Source organism: Schistocerca nitens, chromosome 2 (assembly GCF_023898315.1).
Source record: "Schistocerca nitens isolate TAMUIC-IGC-003100 chromosome 2, iqSchNite1.1, whole genome shotgun sequence".
NCBI lineage: Eukaryota > Metazoa > Arthropoda > Insecta > Orthoptera > Acrididae > Schistocerca > Schistocerca nitens.
Genome location: NC_064615.1, coordinates 380,481,083 through 380,504,107, shown reverse-complemented (window position 1 = coordinate 380,504,107; position 23,025 = coordinate 380,481,083). Strand labels below are relative to the sequence as shown.

General features: G+C 38.8%; 1 protein-coding gene across 7 annotated transcripts in view; it reads left to right on the top strand.

The window, feature by feature from the left end:
- Nucleotides 1-23,025, top strand: part of LOC126236207 (lysophosphatidylserine lipase ABHD12) — a 103,087-nt gene continuing 80,062 nt past the window's right edge. Inside the window, exons 1-3 of one of the 7 annotated variants that reach the window (XM_049945322.1) lie at nucleotides 1-227; nucleotides 10,519-10,595; nucleotides 14,880-15,037. In XM_049945322.1, coding sequence (XP_049801279.1) covers nucleotides 14,973-15,037 — 65 coding nt within the window. In that variant the 5' untranslated portion in view covers nucleotides 1-227; nucleotides 10,519-10,595; nucleotides 14,880-14,972. Of the gene's footprint in view, nucleotides 228-354; nucleotides 464-10,518; nucleotides 10,596-14,879; nucleotides 15,038-23,025 lie in introns of those variants that run through there. The other 6 variants (XM_049945323.1, XM_049945324.1, XM_049945326.1 and 3 more) reach the window with 6 other exon arrangements.

The following is a 23,025-nucleotide window of genomic DNA, read 5'->3' as shown; positions in this document are numbered from 1 at the left end:
ACTTGAGACACTGAATCAGAGATGTTGAAGGATAATAGGATAACAAAGGAGCGTGGGTGTGACTTTGTGTTGGTATTGTGTTTAGTTTAAGCAATGAAGTGGCCTAAAAGAACCTGGAACAGATAAAGGCACACAGTTCCTCAATAAGAAACACAAAAGTACGTGTTGAAATACGTTGCCGTACGGTTGTTTGTAAGTTTGTGTTATAGCGTCCGTAGAGTAACGTGGTAAGTATTGACATAGGTCTTGGCGTCTTCGTGATTTGTCAGTTTCTGAGCGAAGTATGTGTTGCCAGTACTATCGTCTTAGAAAGAGATCACTCATATAGCATTTAGTAGGAGTTGCCTTGATTGTTTGATCAAATGCGGTGCAAGAAAAGCGACGATGATATCTGTGTATATGTAGCCGAGTACAAATCATGAGCGCACTATTCTCCAAACATCTTGTACGCCCTAGTTTGTAAGTAATACTGCAAAAATTGAAGTAAATGTGTTACGGAGATGCTTGTTACTGATATTCAAATTTTCCTCTCGACATTTCCAATTGCCCTAGATTAATTATGTTCCAATTTAATCTTAGTTATTGCCGATAATGTGCGGTATCTTCCAATTTATTTTGTCATTGAGGAGATTTTTCCCGTATTAGGTTAATTAATATTTTGGTTAAGCTGTTTGACTTTTATTTTGGTAATTTCGTTGCTGAATATAAACGAATGCTTCACCCCTGCACTTGACACTCTGAAAGGAATCTATAATTTTTTGTATTGTGAGGATGTGTAGTACCATCCTGAATATTCTTTACCTAGAAACGTAAGTATTCTTCTGCAGAAAGTAATATCATAAAATCAGTCAGTGGTTGATTGGGAATGCACTGTAGCAATTGTAAAGCAATTACTGATAATTCTAATGGTTGCATGTAGGCCTGATTTGAGTTACACAGACTGTGGTTTCAATATTTGTGTCTTCTGTGTCACGTATTTATCATTTTCTGTATTCTATTAAATATAATACATATTTGCTACCACCATACGCTACAAATTTATACTGTTCCTTATTGTGCATTTTTACCAGGGGCAAACATTATTATTGCAGGGCAGGCTGTTATTGTAGTTCATCAGTTTATTGCACAGCAAATTAAATATGAATCTTTTGTTATGGATGCTACAAGTTGACTTTTCTTGATACACATGATCAACATGCCGTTTTGGATCCTTTATGCATGAACTTGAGAACGTTAGAACATGCTGTATTTTGATCCTTTTGCTTTACAGTGTTAATGCTGAAGGTTGTTGTGTGTCCATTCCACAGTTCATCTGGTTATAATTGTCAGGCACTGAAACTTTTTGCCTGTAATTCACAGTTTGAGTGTTGAACAGCTCCTGACAAATGGTTTACATCATACTGTTAGACTACACATAGCACTACTAATTTTGATCAGCATGATGTGACAGGGAACTGTACGTGATCTGTTAACCAAAATTTTCATCTGCTTGTCCCCGCCCCCCCCCCCTCCCACACACACACACATTCCTGTCTGCTGCCTTAAAAGGTATCCAATATGATGAGAGTGATTACACAGTGCATTGTATTGAATTCTTTACTGGTCCTTTTTAATCATTTTTGTATAGGCTAGCAAATGCATTATGATAATGCACAGGTCAGAATTTTATGTCACACTGTAGTATTCGAAACATCCAAAAGAATATACTTAAACATGACAGTAATTATAAAAAAATATATAAAACAGATTAACATTATGCTAAATAATCAAATGTTGCAAAATCCAGGATGGAATGTAACAATATTATGAGTAACAACTTTCCTTTTCATAATATCATTCTAAATAATCTTGAATAATTACAAATAAAGATGTAGTTAATGACTGGTCCCATCCATTGCTACCAGACAGACAGGGTACAAACAAGAGAGACAACCCCTTGATATACATCAATGACTTTCTCAAAAATGTTAGTCGTGGGAAAATAATTCTTTTGGTGATGAGCAGTATTGTAGTCAATGAGAAAACAAGAAGTCTTGGCACCCTGATGCCCACACTGTTAGTTTACACTGTGTTGTTTCCATCCCTTACTGTACTAACTCAGAAAATTCTATTTCCATTTAATTTAAAATTTTTTTTTTTTTATGTAGAAAATCTGTCCTCATTCATCAAAGTTCAGTACTTACTCATTCTGGTACAATGTACTCCCAATTGTTTTTACTTCCCCACTTAGCAGCCTTTTTTATAAATCGTCAAGTTAATGTACCTAAAATAAAATAGGCTGTTTATCATTTATATAATTAAAATTTAGTGGTAGCCATTGTATCTGCTGAGGCTGGACAAAATATGGAAACACCATCAGAAATGCATGCTTGAACATTTATGCAGATGCTAGCTAAGCCTGCAGGTTGTTAGCTAAGCCTGCAGGTTGTGCTGTTGCATTTCACCATGAATAGCACCTGAACGTATCCTCAATATGTTTCAAATGTTAGTTGTGGTCAGAATTGTGTCCTGGGTAGTTGCGAGTGCATTATGTTGGAGCTAAGTGACTCTGAACATGGGTAAATTGCTGGTGCTCATATGTCTAGTGCTTCTGTAAACCAGGTAGTTGAAGTATGTGGTGCTTCAGGAGACTCCATATTGAAAATTTATATTGTGTACAGGGAGAGGGGAGGGGAGGAAATCATCATCTGCTAAGTCCCAGTGCAGACAAAGGTTTGTGTTGAGTTATCATGACAGACAGTTATTGAAGAGGATTGTGACAAAAAATAAGATGACAGCTGTAAAAGTCACTGCAGAACTGAAAGTTACACTCGTTAACTCTGTCAGCACCAAAACAACATGAAGGGAGCTCCATAACCCAGGAAACGTATGGCAAGCTGGAATTCCAAACCCACACATCAGTGATGTAAATTCCCATAACAGGAAAATACAGTGCCAGAGCCATAAAACCTGGTGTGTGGAGTAACGGAAGAAATTAGTTTGGTCAGACGAGTCTTAATTGGCTTCACATTCCATTGATAATTTGCTCAATGAAGTGTAATGACACAGTCTGAGTCATTTTACATTCACATAACAAGTTAGTTTCTAAATTTGGCTATATGCTGACCAATTTTCTAATATACACATGTTACACATACAGTAAGAAATACTTGTGTGGAACAGGAGTTCTTAAGGAGAAGCTTCTTTCAGTTTCTTTTCAAATTTTACTTTGCTGTCTGTCAGACATTTTACATCACTGAGCAAATGATAAACAAATTTAGTTGCAGTGTTATGCACCCCTTTTTGTGCTATAGACAACCTTAAATGTGGAGTACTAAATGTAATTTTTTTCTCCTGTTATTGTAATTAAGTATATCAATGTTTCTTTTGAACTGCAGTGTATTATTTACAGCAGACTTAACGAGGGAATAAATATACTGTGAACCAGTAGTCTAAATGCCCCCACTACTGTAACAGATATGAGTGAACACCGCATATTCTTACAGGACATCTATGAGCAATGAACACTTTCTTAAAGATGAGTTACCCCAGAAAATTATTCCACATGACATTGTTGAATGAAATCATGCAAGATGTGTCAGCTTACTGATTTGGCTCTCTCCAAGATTTGCAATGATTCTAAGTGGCTGAACTGAGTTGTTTCAGGAGTTGCATAATGCATTTTTCTAGTTTAAATTCTCATCAGTAGGGACACACAAATTTCGAAGCATATGCACCCCGTTCATTATTTCCTTACCACGTGTTACTCTTATCATTGCTTTAATACCTCTAGACATATGCACTAAATATATGGCATCTTTTTAAAATTGAGTGTGAGACCATTTGCAGAAAACCAATGATACTTTTAAGAACATTGATCACCATTTCTTCTGTAGCTGGTTGTATGCTTGGAGTGGTTACAGTAGTAGTGTATCCACAAAAAGAACTGATGCTGCTTGTATATTAGATGGCAGCTCGTTTACTTCTGTGAGGAACAATGGTGGACTTAAGTTTGAGCCTTGGCAAACCCCTTATTTGAATTGTTCACAGGCTAAATAACATAACATGATTACATTGGAGAGTTACTAAGTACAACATTCTGCATTCTTTTGGTTAAACATGACATTATCCATTGGTTGGCAAATCAATCAATTCGTTAAAACCACAGTTTATCTAGGAGAGTATTGTGATTCGCGCAGTCATCTGCCTTACGTAGGTCACAGAAAATGCCATCTGGTGCTGTTTTATTTATTTATTTAATGCTTGTAAAATTTGATGAGTGAACTGTGGGTCTTATTACACACTGGAAAAGTTTATGCCCCAAAAGTGAAACATAGCATGGGTTCGGTGATGGTTTGGGGAGCCATATAGTAGTATTCTATAGTTCCCATGGTCATTCTGCAAGGTTGCATTACTGCCAAGGATTATGTGACTGTTTTGAGTGAATACGTCTATCCCATGATACAATGTTTGTTCCCCAATAGTAATGGTGTGCTCCAAGGTGACAGGGCTCCTATTCACGTAGTTTGCATTGTTAAGGACTTGTGTGAGCACAAGGCTGAATTATCACACCTCCCCTGTCCACAAGTCACCAGATCTGTGTTATTGTGCCTTTGTGGCCCATCTTGTAGAGAAGTATGTTGTTGTTGTTGTTGTCTTCAGTCCTGAGGCTGGTTTGATTCAGCTCTCCATGCTACTCTATCCTGTGCAAGCTGCTTCATCTCCCAGTACAAACTGCAGCCTACAGCATTCTGAATCTGCTTAGTGTATTCATCTCTTGGCCTCCTCACTAGTTATGTGACCTACCCATCTAATCTTCAGCATTCTTCTGTAGCACCACATTTCGAAAGCTGCTATTCTCTTCTTGTCCAAACTATTTATCGTCCATGTTTCACTCCATATAAATACTCTCAGAAATGACTTTCTGACACTTATATCTATACTCGATGTTAACAAATTTCTCTTTTTAGAAACACTTTCCAGTCTACATTTTATATCCTCTCTACTTCGACCATCATCAGTTATTTTGCTCCCCAAATAGCAAAACTCCTTTACTACTTTAAATGTCTCATTCCCTAATCTAATTCCCTCAGCGTCACCCGAGTTCACTTGACTACATTCCATTATCCTCGTTTTGATTTTGTTGATGTTCATCTTATATCCTCCTTTCAAGACACTGTCCATTCCGTTCAACTGCTCTTCCTAGTCCTTTGCTGTCTCTGACAGAATTACATCATCATCAGCGAACCTCAAAGTTTTCATTTCTTCTCCATGGATTTTAATACCTTATCCGAATTTTTCTTTTGTTTCCTTTATTGCTTGCTCAATATACAGATTGAGTAACATCAGGGAGAGGCTACAACCCTGTCTTACTCCCTTCCCTTTCATGCCCCTCGACTCATAACTGCCATCTGGTGTCTGTAGAAATTGTAAATAGCCTTTCGCTCCCTGTATTTTACCCCTGCCACCTTCAGAATTTGAAAGAGAGTATTCCAGTCCACATTGTCAAAAGCTTTCTCTAAGTCTACAAATGCTAGAAACGCAGGATTGCCTTTTCTTAATCTAGCTTCTAATATAAGTCGTAGGGTCAGTATTGCCTCACGTGTTCCAATATTTCCATGGAATCCAAACTGATCTTCCCCGAAGTCGGCTTCTAACAGTTTTTACATTCGTCTCTAAAGAATTTGCATTAGTAGTTTGCAGCCATGACTTATTAAACTGATATTTCAGTAATTTTGACATCTGTCAACACCTGCTTCCTTTGGGATTGGAATTATTATATTCTTCTTGAAGTCTGAGGGTATTTCGCCTGTCTCATACATTTTGCTCACTAGATGGTAGAGTTTTGTCAGGACTGGCTCTCCCAAGGCTGTCAGTAGCTCTAATGGAATGTTGTCTACTCTCGGGGCCTTGTTTAGACTTAGGTATTTCAGTGCTCTGTCAAACTCTTCACGCAGTATCGTATCTCCCATTTCATCTACATCCTCTTCCATTTCCATAATATTTCCCTCAAGTATCTCACCCTTGTATAGACCCTGTATATACTCCTTCCACCTTTCTGCTTTCCCTTCTTTGTTTAGAACTGGGTTTCCATCTGAGCTCTTGATATTCATACAAGTGGTTCTCTTTTCTCCAAAGGTCTCTTTAATTTTCCTGTAGGCAGTATCTATCTTACCCCTACTGAGATAAGCCTCTACATCCTTACATTTGTCCTCTAGCCATCCCTGCTTAGCCATTTTGCACTTCCTGTCGATCTCATTTTTGAGACGTTTGTATTCCTTTTTGCCTGCTTCATTTACTGCATTTTTATATTTTCTCCTTTCATCAATTAAATACAATATTTCTTCTGTCATCCAAGGATTTCTACTAGCCCTCATCTTTTTACTTACTTGATCCTCTGCTGCCTTCACTACTTCATCCCTCAAAGCTACCCATTCTTCTTCTACTGTATTTCTTTCCCCCATTCTTGTCAATTGTTTCCTTATGCTCTCCCTGAAACTCTGTACAACCTCCGGTTTAGTCAGTTTATCCAGGTCCCATCTCCTTAAATTCCCACCTTTTTCCAGTTTCTTCAGTTTTACTCTACAGTTCATAACCAATAGATTGTGGTCGGAGTCCACATCTGCCCTTGGAAATGTCTTGCAATTTAAAACCTGGTTCCTAAATTTCTGTCTCACCATTATATAATCTATCTGATACCATTTAGTATCTCCAGGGTTCTTCCATGTATACAACCTTCTTTCATGATTCTTGAACCAAGTGTTAGCTATGATTAAGTTGTGCTCTGTGCAAAATTCTACCAGGCGGCTTCCTCTTTCATTTCTCTCCCCCAATCCATATTCACCTACTACGTTTCCTTCTCTTCATTTTCCTACTATCGAGTTCCAGTCACCCATGACTATTAAATTTTCGTCTCCCTTCACTATCTGAATAATTTCTTTTATTTCCTCATACATTTCTTCAATTTCTTCATCATCTGCAGAGCTAGTTGGTATATAAACTTGTACTACTGTAGTAGGTATGGGCTTCGTGTCTATCTTGGCCACAATAATGTGTTCACTATGCTGTTTGTAGTAGCTTACCCACACTCCTATTCTTTTATTCATTATTAATCCTACTCTTGCATTACCCCTATTTGATTTTGTATTTAAAACCCTGTATTCACCTGACCAAAAATCTTGTTCCTCCTGCCACCGAACTTCGTTAATTCCCACTATATCTAACTTTAACCTATCCATCTCCCTTTTTAAATTTTCTAACATACCTGCATGATTAAGGGATCTGACATTCCACGCTCCGATCCGTAGAACGCCAGTTTTCTTTCTCCTGATAACGACGTCGTTCTGAGTAGTCCCCGCCTGGAGATCCGAATGGGGGACTATTTTACCTCCGGAACATTTTACCCAAGAGGACGCCATCATCATTTAACCATACAGTAAAGCTGCATGCCCTTGGGAAAAATTACGGCTGTAGTTTCCCCTTGCTTTCAGCCGTTCGGAGTACCAGCACAGCATGGCCGTTTTGGTTAGTGTTACAAGGCCAGATCAGTCAGTCATCCAGACTGTTGCCCCTGCAACTACTGAAAAGACTGCTGCCCCTCTTTAGGAGCCACATGTTTGTCTGGCCTCTTAACAGATACCCTTCCGTTGTGGTTGCACCTATGGTACGGCTACCTGTATCGCTGAGGCACGCAAGCCTCCCCACCAACGGCAAGGTCTATGGTTCATGGGGAATGTAGAGAAGTATATGTGATCACTATCTATCTCTATCATTATTACCTGAATTCACCACTATTGTGCAAAAAGAATGGTAGAAAGTACACTTGAAAACGATATATGACCTGTATTTATCGATTCAGAGATGAATGGAAGCAGTTTTGAATGCCATTGGCTTTCCTACATGATATTAGACACTGTAATGTGTTGTGTTTTTGATGTTTTTCATTTTTAACATTTGTTCGATGTCTCTGTTACACAATGGATTTTCCTATAACTGGCTAAATAGTTTTTCATAGGCCAGAGGAAAGCAAAAGAATCATGCCTAGTAAAGTAAGTCTCTATTTTGATTGTCACCTATTCTGTTGCTTAGTACAATTCTGTTGCTTAGTGTGAACACTCAGATGTAGACTTACGTTCTATAGGCAAGTTTCATATCTGGATATATTTATCTATTTATTAATTCCGCAGTCGGGTGCACTGAATTTGTGGTAGCCTTGTCTGCGTGCTCAGTTTGAACTCACATTAAGGCAGCATTATGATGTATGCTGGTAATAGAGTGGATGTGGTGTATGCTGATAAACACCTGATGCCAGTTTTGTACTCTGAACCTTCACGGTATGCTACACCTCAGAGCAGAGCCATAATTCCTAAATATTCCCACTTGAACTCCCTGAAGTATTTCCCTTCAGTACTTACGGTCTAGCATTCTTAGGGCATTAATATTGTGGGGATTCATTCATCTGTATCTCTAGATAGATATTTTTGCAATTAAATTTATGTTTAAATTCTGAGATTGAAACTGGATACTTAAATTAGCTGGTCACATTTTATGAGTGAGTTGCTACTTGACATCCCGCAATTATTTTTTTTTTTAATTTTTTTTTATTTTTTGCCGTGGGTCTCAACTGTTCAGGTGTTAACATAGATTTTCATTTGCTGTATGTTGTGGTGAAATGAAACTGCCTTAAAATGTTTACATCATTTTAGGATTTCTGCTAAGACATTTCCTGAAGGAAGTCTTTCATCCTCGGAAGTCTGATATCACATCAAGAATCATAACTCGTGCTTTTATCCAATTTTATACCCAGATTCACAAAAAAATAAAGTAGTTGCCATGTTTGTGAACTAGCATGTTTGAAAAATCATTTGTTTTAGAGTACTTTACATACATATTTATATGCAGGGTGATTAAAAAAAAGTGTACTAGCTGACATGGCATATTCCGCATGGAACAAGGATCAGTAATTACATAGGAACCAGGGGTTGCATAGGCCAGCTGGGGCTGCTAAATGGCATTGCATTATTTAGTCACCTGCAACAAATGGACACCCACTACAGGAGATGCGCAAAGTTTTTTCCAGGTGCGTCAAGACGCGCCTTACATCGATGCTTCATTAAATGGTGCACCCTCTGAGGTACCTGGTGTATGTCAAAGACATTGTGCTGCCTCAACATCCAACCCACTAGGTCCTCCAGTGATGTAACAGGTGTTTCATACACAAGGCCCTTCAGATACACCCACAGGAAAAAATCAATTGGGGACAGATCAAGTGATTGTTGTGGCCATGCAACTGGCACCCTGTTACCAATCCAGTGGCCAGGAATGGTTGCCTGCAAATGTGCCCTCATTTGTATGCTGTAATGTGCAGCAGCTCTCTTGTGCTGAAATCGAATGTTGTGATGAACGGGCCTGGGAACATCACCCAGCATGTCCAACAGAACCTCTTGCAGGAATACGAGATACGTGCAACCATCAAGTCAGTCTGGGAGACTGTATGGCCCAGTTAAACAGTCATCTAATGATGCCAGCCCACATGTTGAGGGTAAATTTGTGTTGTGAGGCATGTGTACATGTAGCATGTGGGTCCACATCTGTCCATTTATGCCAGTTGTGGACGTTCATCACACCTTTGTGTGAGAACGCAGCCTAATTGGTGAAGAGGACGCTTACTGTGAAGCTTAGGTCTACAATGGATCCCTGCGGAAACCAGTGCGCAATTCCCATGTGCTTGTTGTAGTCCTCTGGTTGCAATGCCTGAACATGTTGGAAATTAAACGGATACAGTTCTTCATTATGTACAGTGCACCAGACGGAGGGCTGTTGCATATCATTGGAGTGGGACACACCGTATGTGCTTGTTGATGGAGTACACTACGCTTTCTTCCATCGCAGCTGTCCGTGTTGTTTGTTGGTGACCAGCGTCAGGCTTGTGCACATGAAATGAGCCGGTATAGCACAATTGGCAATGCAGGGTGGTGAAAAATGTGTGGGATGGCATCTTTCTATCGGGATATTTTGCACAATACAATCGCACAGCTTCTCATCCATTGCAACTGGCCGCACCATAAATCAAATGCATCTCAGCCATTTTGTGGTATGTGCAGCTAGCCACTTTATTCCCAGTGCTTGCATGGCATGACTGTCCGTAAACTCCCTGCTGTGTAGTCCACCTGTGTTGGTATAAGAGCGCCCACTGATGACCATAGTGCCCTCTTGTGGCATTTGCGACCCTTGGTCCCTATGTATTGCTGATCCTTGTTGTATGCTGAGGTGCCATTTAACATTTTTTTGAATTGCTCTGTATAGTGCATAGGAGATGAGATGTTAATGATGGATTGGATGCATGTAAATCACAGGTTAATTATATGTAGGCCTACGTGAAATAAGTGATTTTACACGGAAGCAAGTGAGGCAGTTGTGCAGCGCATGTGGGAAGATCTGCTTGAATAACTGTCTCATTTACTGCTGTAGGTTCATGTTGCATTTGTTGAAGGTAATTACATTTAATTTTCAGAACAAGTGGTGTCTTTCTTTTTCCAGGTGATCTTTTAACCGTGGCACAGAAATTTGCATCTCGGCAGTATGAGGTACTTCTTCAGAAGAAGATACGTCAAAAGGTGATATTGATTACTGTACCTGTTTTAATAAAAGGCAAAACATCCTTAGTTGAAGGCATGGTTGGTAGCATACTAAGCTCTTAGTATTGTTTTAATTGGCGTGTATGAATTATCGACTTCAGAAGAAATGCAATCAACGTATGCAAGTCTGTAATACTTAGAATACTCTTTCTTTACATCTACCTTATATGTTTCTGCAAGCCGTTGTATTGCATATGGTGCAGGGTACCCTGCACCACTACTAGCCATTTCCTTTCCTGTGCCACTTGCAAATAGAGAGTATTTGTTGACTTGTTTTGGCAGAAGATGCAAATTGATTGCTTTTTTTTCTCATGTGGATAGCAGGAGATTGATTGAATATTGATCAAACTGTTACAGATTAAGGTCCCCAGTTCAAGACCCACTCCAGCACACAATTTTAATCTATCAGGAAGTTCCATGAATTATCAGCTGGTGACTAGTTTTTGTATGTATTTCTTCTTTTGCTGCGTGTTGGAAGACTGGATCGCATCCCATCTACATCTTTGCTGCTGTTTTTTTTTATTAGAGCCTACTTCTTTGACAAGAGGACTGCCTTGATCTCCAACTACAAGTAACCTTAGAAATATTGGATTTCGTCTACACTCATTTATGAATACAGATTATGATGCCTCTACAATGTCTTCTACCATTTTTCCCCACTCACTCATTGTTCCTTTTACCTCTGGGAATTGCTTGTTAATGCGAAAAATTGCCAAGTCACACTTTCACTTAAAATCTTGTGTTGAATTTTGTTCGAAGTCTTATGTTGAACGACTAATAATCCATCCTGCATTAGCGGTAGATCGTAACAGTAAAATTATGTTTGTACAGAACATTAAGACTTATTACCTTTGTGCCTTACAATTCCAGTTATTTTACCAAATTAACAAGACAGTAAAATGCAAAGGGGTGCATATTCTATAACATCTAGTTTAAATCTGTAATAAATATCATCTAGTTTTGTTTCCCTTATTATTACCCATCACTATGGGCAAAACTTTTGAACTATTATACAACTAAATCCTAATGCAGACCTTTAAAAGCTGTCGAGTTCTATTTTCAGACGATATGGTTGTCTTTAAATGTAGAGGAAAGCTGTTCCGTTAATTTACCATTACTTTCGAAAACAGCACTGGTATTTTTAATTTTCGGAGGAAGGGTACATGGGTTATTGCTTAATTTGTGGCTGGTGAAGAATGTCCTACAATCATACTCTTCTCATTGTCTATTAACCCGTGGTTGTCTTTCTTTCATAATCTTGTAGATTTGTGCTTAAATTTTTCATTCTTTAATATCCTACAATTTTCTGCTGCTCATCTGAAATCTAAATATTTAAATATGAGATCAGTAAAACAGTTTGAGGAAAGAAAAATCTATTTTCTGAAAAAGTGCTTAATCAGAAACTTCCTTTGTCCTCAGAATGTTTTGTGTACGCTGCTCTGTTTGTGGCAGTTGTTAAATTTATTTTACTCTGGAGCTGTATTTTTTAATGTGTTAGTTCCATAGCCACTAACCTCTGAAGCTAGTGTAGCCTACCATCACATTTGATATTACATGTTATGCTTGTAGACTCACAACTATTGAAGTTTCCCATCTTCTCATGTGAGTAAAATTCCTGTATGAATGTTTATTTTATATCAGTTATAAGATCGTGTACATTGCATTCTACATGATAAAACTGACCTTCTTCTGTACGTGTTCTGCTGTGTTTGTTGTTACCTGAAAAACATTTTGTCAGAGGTTACACTATTTACAAAACTTTCTCTTCTTGGCATTCTTTTATGTGTACATGGAGGGGTCCTTTGCATTAATGTGAGATACAGTTAATGTAGTTTTTTGCTTAAAACATAACTCTCAAATTGTTAATGCTTTAACTGCTCTGGACTTGTTAACGCGCGCGCCTTTGTACCTGTCCCTGTGTGCTCTGAACATGTTTATGCGCACCACCAGTCCATCTTCCTGGTACTCTGAACGTCTCTATGCCTAGACTCGTTCAGAGTACTAGGTAGAAGGACTGGGGGCACGTGTAAACACGTTCAGAGCACACAGGGACAGGTACAAAGGCACGCGCATTAACACGTCCAGAGCAGTTAAAGGGTTAATAAGCATGTAACTAATATCTGAAGCATGAAATGTCATTAATATCAGTCACCACCTGCAAAATGATTATAGTTAGCAGTTGGTATCTTAGAGTGTGTAATATACTTCCTCCACTGGAAAAGTTGTTTCTTGAACATTGTTTATCAGAAATTAAATATTATTTTTGAGTGTGACTGCAGTTACAGGTCCCAGTTTTTGCACTAACAAGGAATCCCTGAGTGCCAAGATCGCAGGTTCAGTCATTAGTAAGACACAGTTGAAAGTGTTGGGTTAATTATAACAGGAGAAATATTAGCTGCTAATGACTCACCAAGTGCCTCAGGAGGGCAACAGAAAATGAGCGTGCAGGAGGTGCAGAGATCAACCTTATATGGGCTGTATGTACTACACTTCACAAAATGCACATCTTCAACATTCAAGATATGTTCAAAACAAACCATTAACTTGCACCATGAACACCAAATGGAAAATCGCATTTCACAGTGATCGCAGAGGTTCACAACATCGAGACTGAAGGCGAACTCCTTTGGAGTTACAAATTGTGCAGGACGTTCAGCTAGGTATCCACTCTTAAAGAATGCATGTAGAATCATTTTGGTGTAACGGGGTGATGAGAGATGATGGAATGTGATGACATGCAGGAGCTTATCATGAAATTGGTTATCCTTTAAGGCGTATCTGCAGATAGTGTGAAAATGTTTTAAAGGCATTGGGGAAAAAAATCCAGGAGCTGAATTTGTCCAGTGACTCCAGGTGCGATTGCAATGTCCCACATTTTTTGAGAGGGATCATTTACTCTAAAGGAGTATGATTTTTATACACAGACTAGGACTCGAGCAAAAGCAAGTTCTTTTGACCAGCTGTTGACCAGAGGCAGTGCTCATACCATAGTTGTATAGTTCTTCAATGCCCATTCTCCCACTTTTGCTTGCTGTGTCATAAATATTCCCTACTGCCCTTGCAAGATCTCTGCGAGACACACACACACACACACACACACACACACACAGGGAAGGAATCGAGGAATTGTAGGGGAGCAGAGTGCCTCCAACTTCCCAGCACAATAAATAACATTACAGCCAATTTACCACCCAGATTAACAGTCAGCATAATTGTATGTGAATGGGTTAAGACATTGATGTTAGTTGATCTTGATACAACTCTCATAGTACCTCTAATTTCAAGGGTTTCTTTCATATGCATTTTCTCTTCAAATCCTGATTGGTCAGAGTTGAAGACTAATTCCTTAATGAATGATGGGACACATTTGTTTATTTCAAATACAATTTTTTAAATTTTTTTACTATGCTCTTCATGATCTTCCTGGTACATAATTATGTTTAGTACCTGCTCCTTGGGCAATGATTGCCCCTTACGATATTTCACTGAAGACAGGATTTATGGCTCCTGGTCTGACAAGAATGATGAACTACATGGCTCGACACCTGTTTCAGTACCACTTTGACTTGTTACACATGTATCAGCATCATTATACTCCTCATGGACATTGTCTGCACAGTTAAGTGTATACAACACCATACTTTCCACGGACTAGCCTTGTAAAAATACTAATATTTCGCTTGCTGCTTCTTTCTCATTCTGCGAAATTCCTTCCTGACGGAATGTCAACTTCAGCAACTGTTGTTGTAGATATAACGCAATATTTGCTCTGTGTATCGTTGCCATTTGTACTGTAGCACTGTTGTGAGTTACTAGTCGACTAAGCAGTTCAACTACGCTTCATAGCCTCGTGCTGTTGTCAGCATTGGGTACCTCTAGACCTGCCCCCTGTTGGCATTAGCAGCCAATATTTTTGTTGTGTGGTAAACAATATGTGGGCCATCGAATGCTGTAAACGTCATTGGACTTTTGCAGCCTTGCTCTCAAAGGATTCCTTTTAAAACAGTTGTTTCCTGCATTGCATAATGTATGGGCACCATAAGTATGCTTGTGCTCATGTCTAAAGTTTTCTATGAGTGTAAATGAAAAAGAATGATAAAGAACACTAATTTTACATAACATTGTGCCAGTCCAATTGTATCTCAAATAATTTTCTTTTCAGGTGTACTTCCTGGCATTCTGTACATTTTTGTGTGTGTGTGTGTGTGTGTGTGTGTGTGTGTGTGTGTGTGTGTTTTATTGAATTTGTTTTTATTGTTTCAGGTATTGCATTTAATGTAACCAGTCAGCAAATTAACAACACAATCTAAGTTTATTTCGTACTTAGTAAGGATATCATATATTACATTGAAGACCATGGTGGGGATTACAGTTTCCATATCCCTGTTCCTACTTCCTGTAGGTCTTTGGTTACAGGGAATGTGAGTATAGTTACTTGACAGATTTTAGTTCTGATGTTATAAAAACATATATTGTCCTTTACATTATTTTTCTTGTATTAGTCACCTTTGTAGTAACCATTATTAAATCCTATGCAGTAAAATCATTTAAAAGGTATAGTGTCAGTTTCTAACTGTGTGTCACTGAATTCTTTTATAACATCTGGTATACAGAAGAATGATAATATTGTTCTGTACAGTAACATGCTATAGTGGGTGTCCAAATAAGGCATTTAGTAAGTTGCACATTTGAAGACTTCTTTAAATATTTGTATAATTCAAGATATGAATCAGAAATACAGATAGTTCATAATGAAAATAATAGATCTTAATTCCAGTCAAGGTGGGAAGAAAGAAAAAAACTAAGAATGACAATGTTTCAGGAGAAATGATTAAAGTCAGGAAAAAAATCATCCAAAAGGAACTTGGAGAATAAGTTTACAGTATGTGTGCAAAATATTTCCTTACATTGCAACCATGCTGTAGTTATTCTCCTTTACAAAAAATAAGACAGACAACATATAAATCATAGACCTGTCAGTCTAGAATTAAAATCTGCCACATTAAAAATAAAGTAATGAGGTAAAGAAATAAGCTGGGAAAAACGATTTTTGAACACTAGACCTTTTGCATGTCATCAACAAAATTGAATAATGTGCATGAATTGGCACTTTCTCATAGATTTGTGGATTAGAGAAAGCTATCTGATAGCCCTTAAAAACAGGCTTTGAAAGTGTTGTTAAACGGAAGAATAGATACTACCATTAGGCATCATCAGATTACTGACAGATTCAGAATCGAAAGGGTAGTCAGGTAAGGAGATTTTGTATCCCCAAAACTGTTCATGCCACAGTTATTAGCAATTTACCCTCCACTTCCAGATTATTTCCTCACCTAAAATTTTCTATGAATTATGGTATTTAGCCCATGAACCATGGACCTTGCCGTTGGTGGGGAGGCTTGCGTGCCTCAGCGATACAGATGGCTGTACCGTAGGTGCAACCACAACGGAGGAGTATCTGTTGAGAGGCCAGACAAACATGTGGTTCCTGAAGAGGGGCAGCAGCCTTTTCAGTAGTTGCAGGGGCAACAGTCTGGATGATTGACTGATCTGGCCTTGTGATATTAACCAAAACGGCCTTGCTGTGCTGGTACTGCGAATGGCTGAAAGCAAGGGGAAACTACAGCCGTAATTTTTCCCGAGGACATGCAGCTTTACTGTATGATTAAATGATGATGGCATCCTCTTGGGTAAAATATTCCGGAGGTAAAATAGTCCCCCATTCGGATCTCCGGGAGGGGACTACTCAAGAGGACGTCGTTATCAGGAGAAAGAAAACTGGCGTTCTACGGATCGGAGCGTGGAATGTCAGATCCCTTAATCGGGCAGGTAGGTTAGAAAATTTAAAAAGGGAGATGGATAGGTTAAAGTTAGATATAGTGGGAATTAGTGAAGTTTGGTGGCAGGAGGAACAAGACTTTTGGTCAGGTGATTACAGGGTTATAAATACAAAATCAAATAGAGGTAATGCAGGAGTAGGTTTAATAATGAATAAAAAAATAGAGTGCGGGTTAGCTACTACAAACAGCATAGTGAATGCATTATTGTGGCCAAGATAGACACAAAGCCCATGCCTACTACAGTAGTACAAGTTTATATGCCAACTAGCTCTGCAGATGATGAAGAAATTGATGAAATGTATGACGAGATAAAAGAAATTATTCAAGTAGTGAAGGGAGATGAAAATTTAATAGTCATGGGTGACTGGAATTCGTCAGTAGGAAAAGGGAGAGAAAGAAACATAGTAGGTGAATATGGATTGGGGGGAAGAAATGAAAGAGGAAGCCGCCTTGTAGAATTTTGCACAGAGCATAACTTAATCATAGCTAACACTTGGTTCAAGAATCATAAAAGAAGGTCGTATACCTGGAAGAATTCTGGAGATACTAAAAGGTATCAGATAGATTATATAGTGGTAAGACAGAGATTTAGGAACCAGGTTTTAAATTGTAAGACATTTCCAGGGGCAGATATGGATTCTGACCACAATCTCTTGGTTATGAACTGCAGATTGAAACTGAAGAAACTGCAAAAAGGTGGGAATTTAAGGAGATGGGACCTGGAGAAACTGAAAGAACGAGAAGTTGTAGAGAGTTTCAGGGAGAGCATAAGGGAACAATTGACAGGAATGGGGGAAAGAAATACAGTAGAAGAAGAATGGGTAGCTCTGAGGGATGAAGTAGTGAAAGCAGCAGGCGATCAAGTAGGTAAAGACGAGGACTAATAGAAATCCTTGGGTAACAGAAGAAATATTGAATTTAATTGATGAAAGGAGAAAATATAAAAATGCAGTAAATGAAGCAGGCAAAAAGGAATACAAACTTCTCAAAAATGAGATCGACAGGTACTGCAAAATGGCTAAGCAGGGATGGCTAGAGGACAAATGTAAGGATGTAGAGGCTTATCTTAGTAGGGGTAAGATAGATACTGCCTACAGGAAAAATAAAGAGACCCTTGGAGAGAAGAGAACCACTTGTATGAATATCAAGAGCTCAGATGGCAACCCAGTTATAAGCAAAGAAGGGAAGGCAGAAAGGTGGAAGGAGTATATAGAGGGTTTATACAAGGGCGATGTACTTGAGGACAATATTATGGAAATGGAAGAGGATGTAGATGAAGATGAAATGGGAGATACGATACTGCGTGAAGAGTTTGACAGAGCACTGAAAGACCTGAGTCGAAACAAGGCCCCGGGAGTAGACAATATTCCATTAGAACTACTGACAGCCTTGGGAGAGCCAGTCCTGACAAAACTCTACCATCTGGTGAGCAAGATGTATGAGACAGGCGAAATACCCACAGACTTCAAGAAGAATATAATAATTCCAATACCAAAGAAAGCAGGTGTTGACAGATGTGAAAATTACCGAACTATCAGTTTAATAAGTCACAGCTGCAAAATACTAACGCGAATTCTTTACAGACGAATGGAAAAACTGGTAGAAGCGGACCTCGGGGAAGATCAGTTTGGATTCTGTAGAAATGTTGGAACACGTGAGGCAATACTGACCCTACGACTTATCTTAGAAGAAAGATTAAGAAAAGGCAAACCTACGTTTCTAGCATTTGTAGACTTAGAGAAAGCTTTTGACAATGTTGACTGGAATACTCTCTTTCACATTATGAAGGTGGCAGGGGTAAAATACAGGGAGCGAAAGGCTATTTACAATTTGTACAGAAACCAGATGGCAGTTATAACAGTCGAGGGGCATGAAAGGGAAGCAGTGGTTGGGAAAGGAGTGAGACAGGGTTGTAGCCTCTCCCCGATGTTATTCAATCTGTATATTGAGCAAGCAGTAAAGGAAACAAAAGAAAAATTCGGTGTAGGTATTAAAATTCATGGAGAAGAAGTAAAAACTTTGAGGTTCGCCGATGACATTGTAATTCTGTCAGAGACAGCAAAGGACTTGGAAGAGCAGTTGAACGGAATGGACAGTGTCTTGAAAGGAGGATATAAGATGAACATCAACAAAAGCAAAACAAGGATAATGGAATGTAGTCATATTAAATCGGGTGATGCTGAGGGAATTAGATTAGGAAATGAGACACTTAAAGTAGTAAAGGAGTTTTGCTATTTGGGGAGTAAAATAACTGATGATGGTCGAAGTAGAGAGGATATAAAATGTAGATTGGCAATAGCAAGGAAATCGTTTCTGAAGAAGAGAAATTTGTTAACATAAGAGTATAGATTTAAGTGTCAGGAAGTCGTTTCTGAAAGTATTTGTATGGAGTGTAGCCATGTATGGAAGTGAAACATGGACGATAACTAGTATGGACAAGAAGAGAATAGAAGCTTTCGAAATGTGGTGCTACAGAAGAATGCTGCAGATAAGGTGGGTAGATCACGTATCTAATGAGGAGGTATTGAATAGGATTGGGGAGAAGAGAAGTTTGTGGCACAACTTGACTAGAAGAAGGGATCGGTTGGTAGGACATGTTTTGAGGCATCAAGGGATCACAAATTTAGCATTGGAGGGCAGCGTGGAGGGTAAAAATCGTAGAGGGAGACCAAGAGATGAATACACTAAGCAGATTCAGAAGGATGTAGGTTGCAGTAGGTACTGGGAGATGAAGAAGCTTGCACAGGATAGAGTAGCATGGAGAGCTGCATCAAACAAGTATCAGGACTGAAGACCACAACAACAACAACAACAACAACAACAACAACAACAGCTATGTGTTGCTCATTATGGTTTCTAAAGTCACCAACCCACCTTCCATTAATCTACTACTCTTTTTTTATCTCATGGATACCAACAAAGAACTCTCTTAGTCAATCTCTGAGCCATTCACCAGTAGTCTACACATTCTGTCTGTTTACATTACTGTCATAATTACGTCTTTCACTGTAGCTTGTTCTGTGGTTCATTTATTAGTTTTCTGGTCTTTCCTAGTAACTTCCATGTGTATCTTATTACTACTCCCTGAGCAACACTCACTTCTTGAACAGTTTCCTTATTTGGAAGTTCTTGTTTCACAGCTGTAAGTTGAAACTGATAGGACAGACAGATTGGAAATTTTTCTTTTTACACACGTCAGAAACTTTTTTTGTAAACTCTATTTACCAGTCAAATGTGTAATCCGAATCGTGTATAGTTTCTGACAAATCCTCACATAGTTGATATGTGAAGGTTGGGGTAAAACAAAGACAGAAGAATTTGTGTTCCGACTGAGATTGTCTTGTGACCCCTCAGTTATCTAAAGGATAATTTTTTGTCCAAAAGTTCAGTCTTCTCATTGTGGCTGTCTGAGACTAGACACCTCCTCTGTGTGGTGGGTAACAATCTTTCTTTTTCATAATATTATTGTTATTCCATCCTGGACTTTCCGTTGTTAGGTATTTGCTTCAGTTGATAGTTGAGGAGATAGAGACAAAATTTTGCAGCTGGGAATAAGTGGAGGGAGCAAGATTTTTGAACTTACCTCAATGATGTCTGTCTCTGGAAGGTTTAAAATTTTCTTTTAGGTAGAATATATTGATTAGGCAGCAACTGCATAGAACATGAATGTGGCACTAGTAAGCTCATTCTGGTGACGAGCTGGGGAGTTGTGTGCAGGGCACACTGACATGGAGGAGTGCATTTGACGAAGAAGACTGTGAAGTGGAAGGTGTGAGTGTAGGATGAGTAAAGTTAAGGAACAGAGGGACGATTACAGGGTCATAGGGTGTGTTGCAGTGGCAATTCCTGTTTATGTAATTCAGGGAGACTGGCATTGAAGAGGAAGGAATCGGACAACACTGGTTGTGGAGAAGCTGCTGGAATTGCCCATGTTGTGCTAAGGAATGTGTTCTGTTCTTCGGTTGTCAGCTGTGGTTTTGGCCATGTTGTGTTGGACAACTGGTTGGTAGCCATGCCTACATAAAAACTGTGCCCAAGTTACAGCTGAGCCAGTATGTGATACGCCTGTAACAAGATGGGGGTATGCTTGTGACTGGCACAATGTTACAGTTTTAACATGCTAAAGCAGTGATTCATAAATCAGAATTTGCTGCTCATTTACTGTCAATATTATAGTAGTGTGCATCTCACAGCTAGGTAGTTGGGCTGTTGTTCAACCATGTTTCTGTGACACCATCCTTAAATGGTAGCAAGAGTTCTGTACTCTGCTTTTGTAATCTTCTTTGGATAATATCATTAGATGTCATTTCTACTGTCATTCAACACACACATGAAGCTTATTATGTAGTTGATGTCTTTCTACAGAACTACTGTTCTAACCCTGATTTGCTCCTTTTTATACCCTCCATCAATCATGACGAATTATGAGTCATCCAGGGATAACTCAGTTAGTAGAGCAATTTACTGTGAAAGGCAAGGGTTTCACCTCTCTCTCTCTCTCTCTCTCTGTCTGTCTGTCTGTCTGTCTGTCTGTCTGTCTAGTGAATGAATCAAGCAAAAATGCTAATTAAACTTTTGTGTAATTTTGTATAAAAAATTACATGCACATATTTCTCATCTTTTCTTGTTGTGTAGTTGTTGTATTGTGTTCCTTTGTAATAATTTGTGATCTTTAAAAAACATCTGATTTTCTGTTGGGGACAAAATGATCATCATACAAAAAGCTGTGCTTTGATTGTCATTGTTAGTGTTTCCTCCATAATTTACCATTTACATGATAAAATTAATTAGGAGTTTGGACATAAGATGAATATTTGTAATCTGTCTAAAAGTAATTCTTTGTTATAGTGTATCCTTTTGCCTGTTCTTGTTGTTTCTTGCCTTCCATCATCATCTTGTGGACCTTCCTTAATATCGGCTTCTCGTCCTTTCTCTTTCACATGCCCATACAGTTCCCTTGCTTTCTTTTCTCAATCTTCACTGGTATCAGTTCCTCATGTGTTATCTCCCTTATACTTTTCACTTCTTTTCATTGTACACCTTGGCTATAATATGATATCAGTAATTTCTTTTCACACTGCCAGCTGATTTTGGTGATTTGCATTTTCAGGTGATAACTCATGTGATTTTCATTGTGTGTTACCATATCCTTGTATTTTACTAATCATCCTATGTGGGTGTATACATTATACATCTGTCTCATTCTTATATGATTGCTGGCATAGTAAACTCGAATGTGAAGAACTGTGTGTACTTGTCAGCCATTTAAAAACTCTAATGGCATACATACGTAAAAATTAAACTCATTGTACATTGGCAAACGTGAGCTTGACAGTGTCAAATAAATCTGAGGAGGGCTGAGTTCTGTGCAGTATATCATAAGCTTTACATTTATTGATGTATGCCATTATACTGGTAGTTTTATTGAAATGATTGACAAATATGGAACACTGTTCTTGTTTGAATGTACTACACCAGCAATTACAGTAATTGGGGGGGGGGGGGATTACAACACCATGACCTTTAAGGCAACAAAGATGTCATTATCAGAACCTCACTGAATTTGTATGAGATCATGTAATAGGGCTATGAGAAGCTTGGATGTTCCTTCAGTGATATTGCAGAAAGACTTAGCAGGAATGTAGCCACTGTACCCAATTGCATGCAGTGGTGGTCACGAGAATGTATGGTTGCAAGAAGACAGAGTTGTGGATGGCACATAACACTACTGAGAGGAAAGACCATCATGTTCGACGTATGGCTCTGGTGCATCGTATTGCATCTGCATCAGCTATTTGAGTAGCATTTGGCACTACAGGGACACAATGAACTGCCATAAATCAGTTACTTCATGGACAGCTCTGAGCCAGATGCCCTGTACCATGCATTCCACTGACCTCAAACAACCACCATTTGCAAATTCAGTGTTATCAAATGAGAACTCTTGGAGAGCAGGATAGAGGTGTGCTGTGCTTTCTGATGAAAGCTCTGCCTCTGTGTCAGTGATGGCTGTGTGTTGGTGACCTAATTTCTTCTGTACCTTTTGATCACTGTTCCCCCACACCATCAAATCATCCCCCACACCATCACCTGTACTGCATTCTCTTGCCGCTTGTCATTATGTTATCCCTCACCACTATGGAAAGTACAGATATAGTGCACTTTTTTTGTTTCAGACAACTTCTCTGTTCTCTTCCTCCCACTCTCAAACAACTTACACTTCCATGGTACATTTCTTTTGTTCTCAGTACAGTCTGCTTCCCTACAAATTTCCGTCTTAGTGCCTCCCAGACTTTGTTACTGGATGCAGTGTTCTATGCTTTCTCTTAATCCAGGAAGACACATTAGTAGATGTGTCTCAACTCATAGTTGTGTTCGTGCAGCTGTCTCACTGCAAATATGAGACCTGTTGTGGATCATCATCACAGAAGCTATACTTCTCTCTTCTCAGCTGTTGTTACACTATTTTTTGGCTTGATCTTTCCAGAATCTTCTCATAAATTTTGCACATTGGCACAACAGGGTAATGCCCCATCAGGTTTTTCTGTCCTTCCAACTTCCTTTCTTGA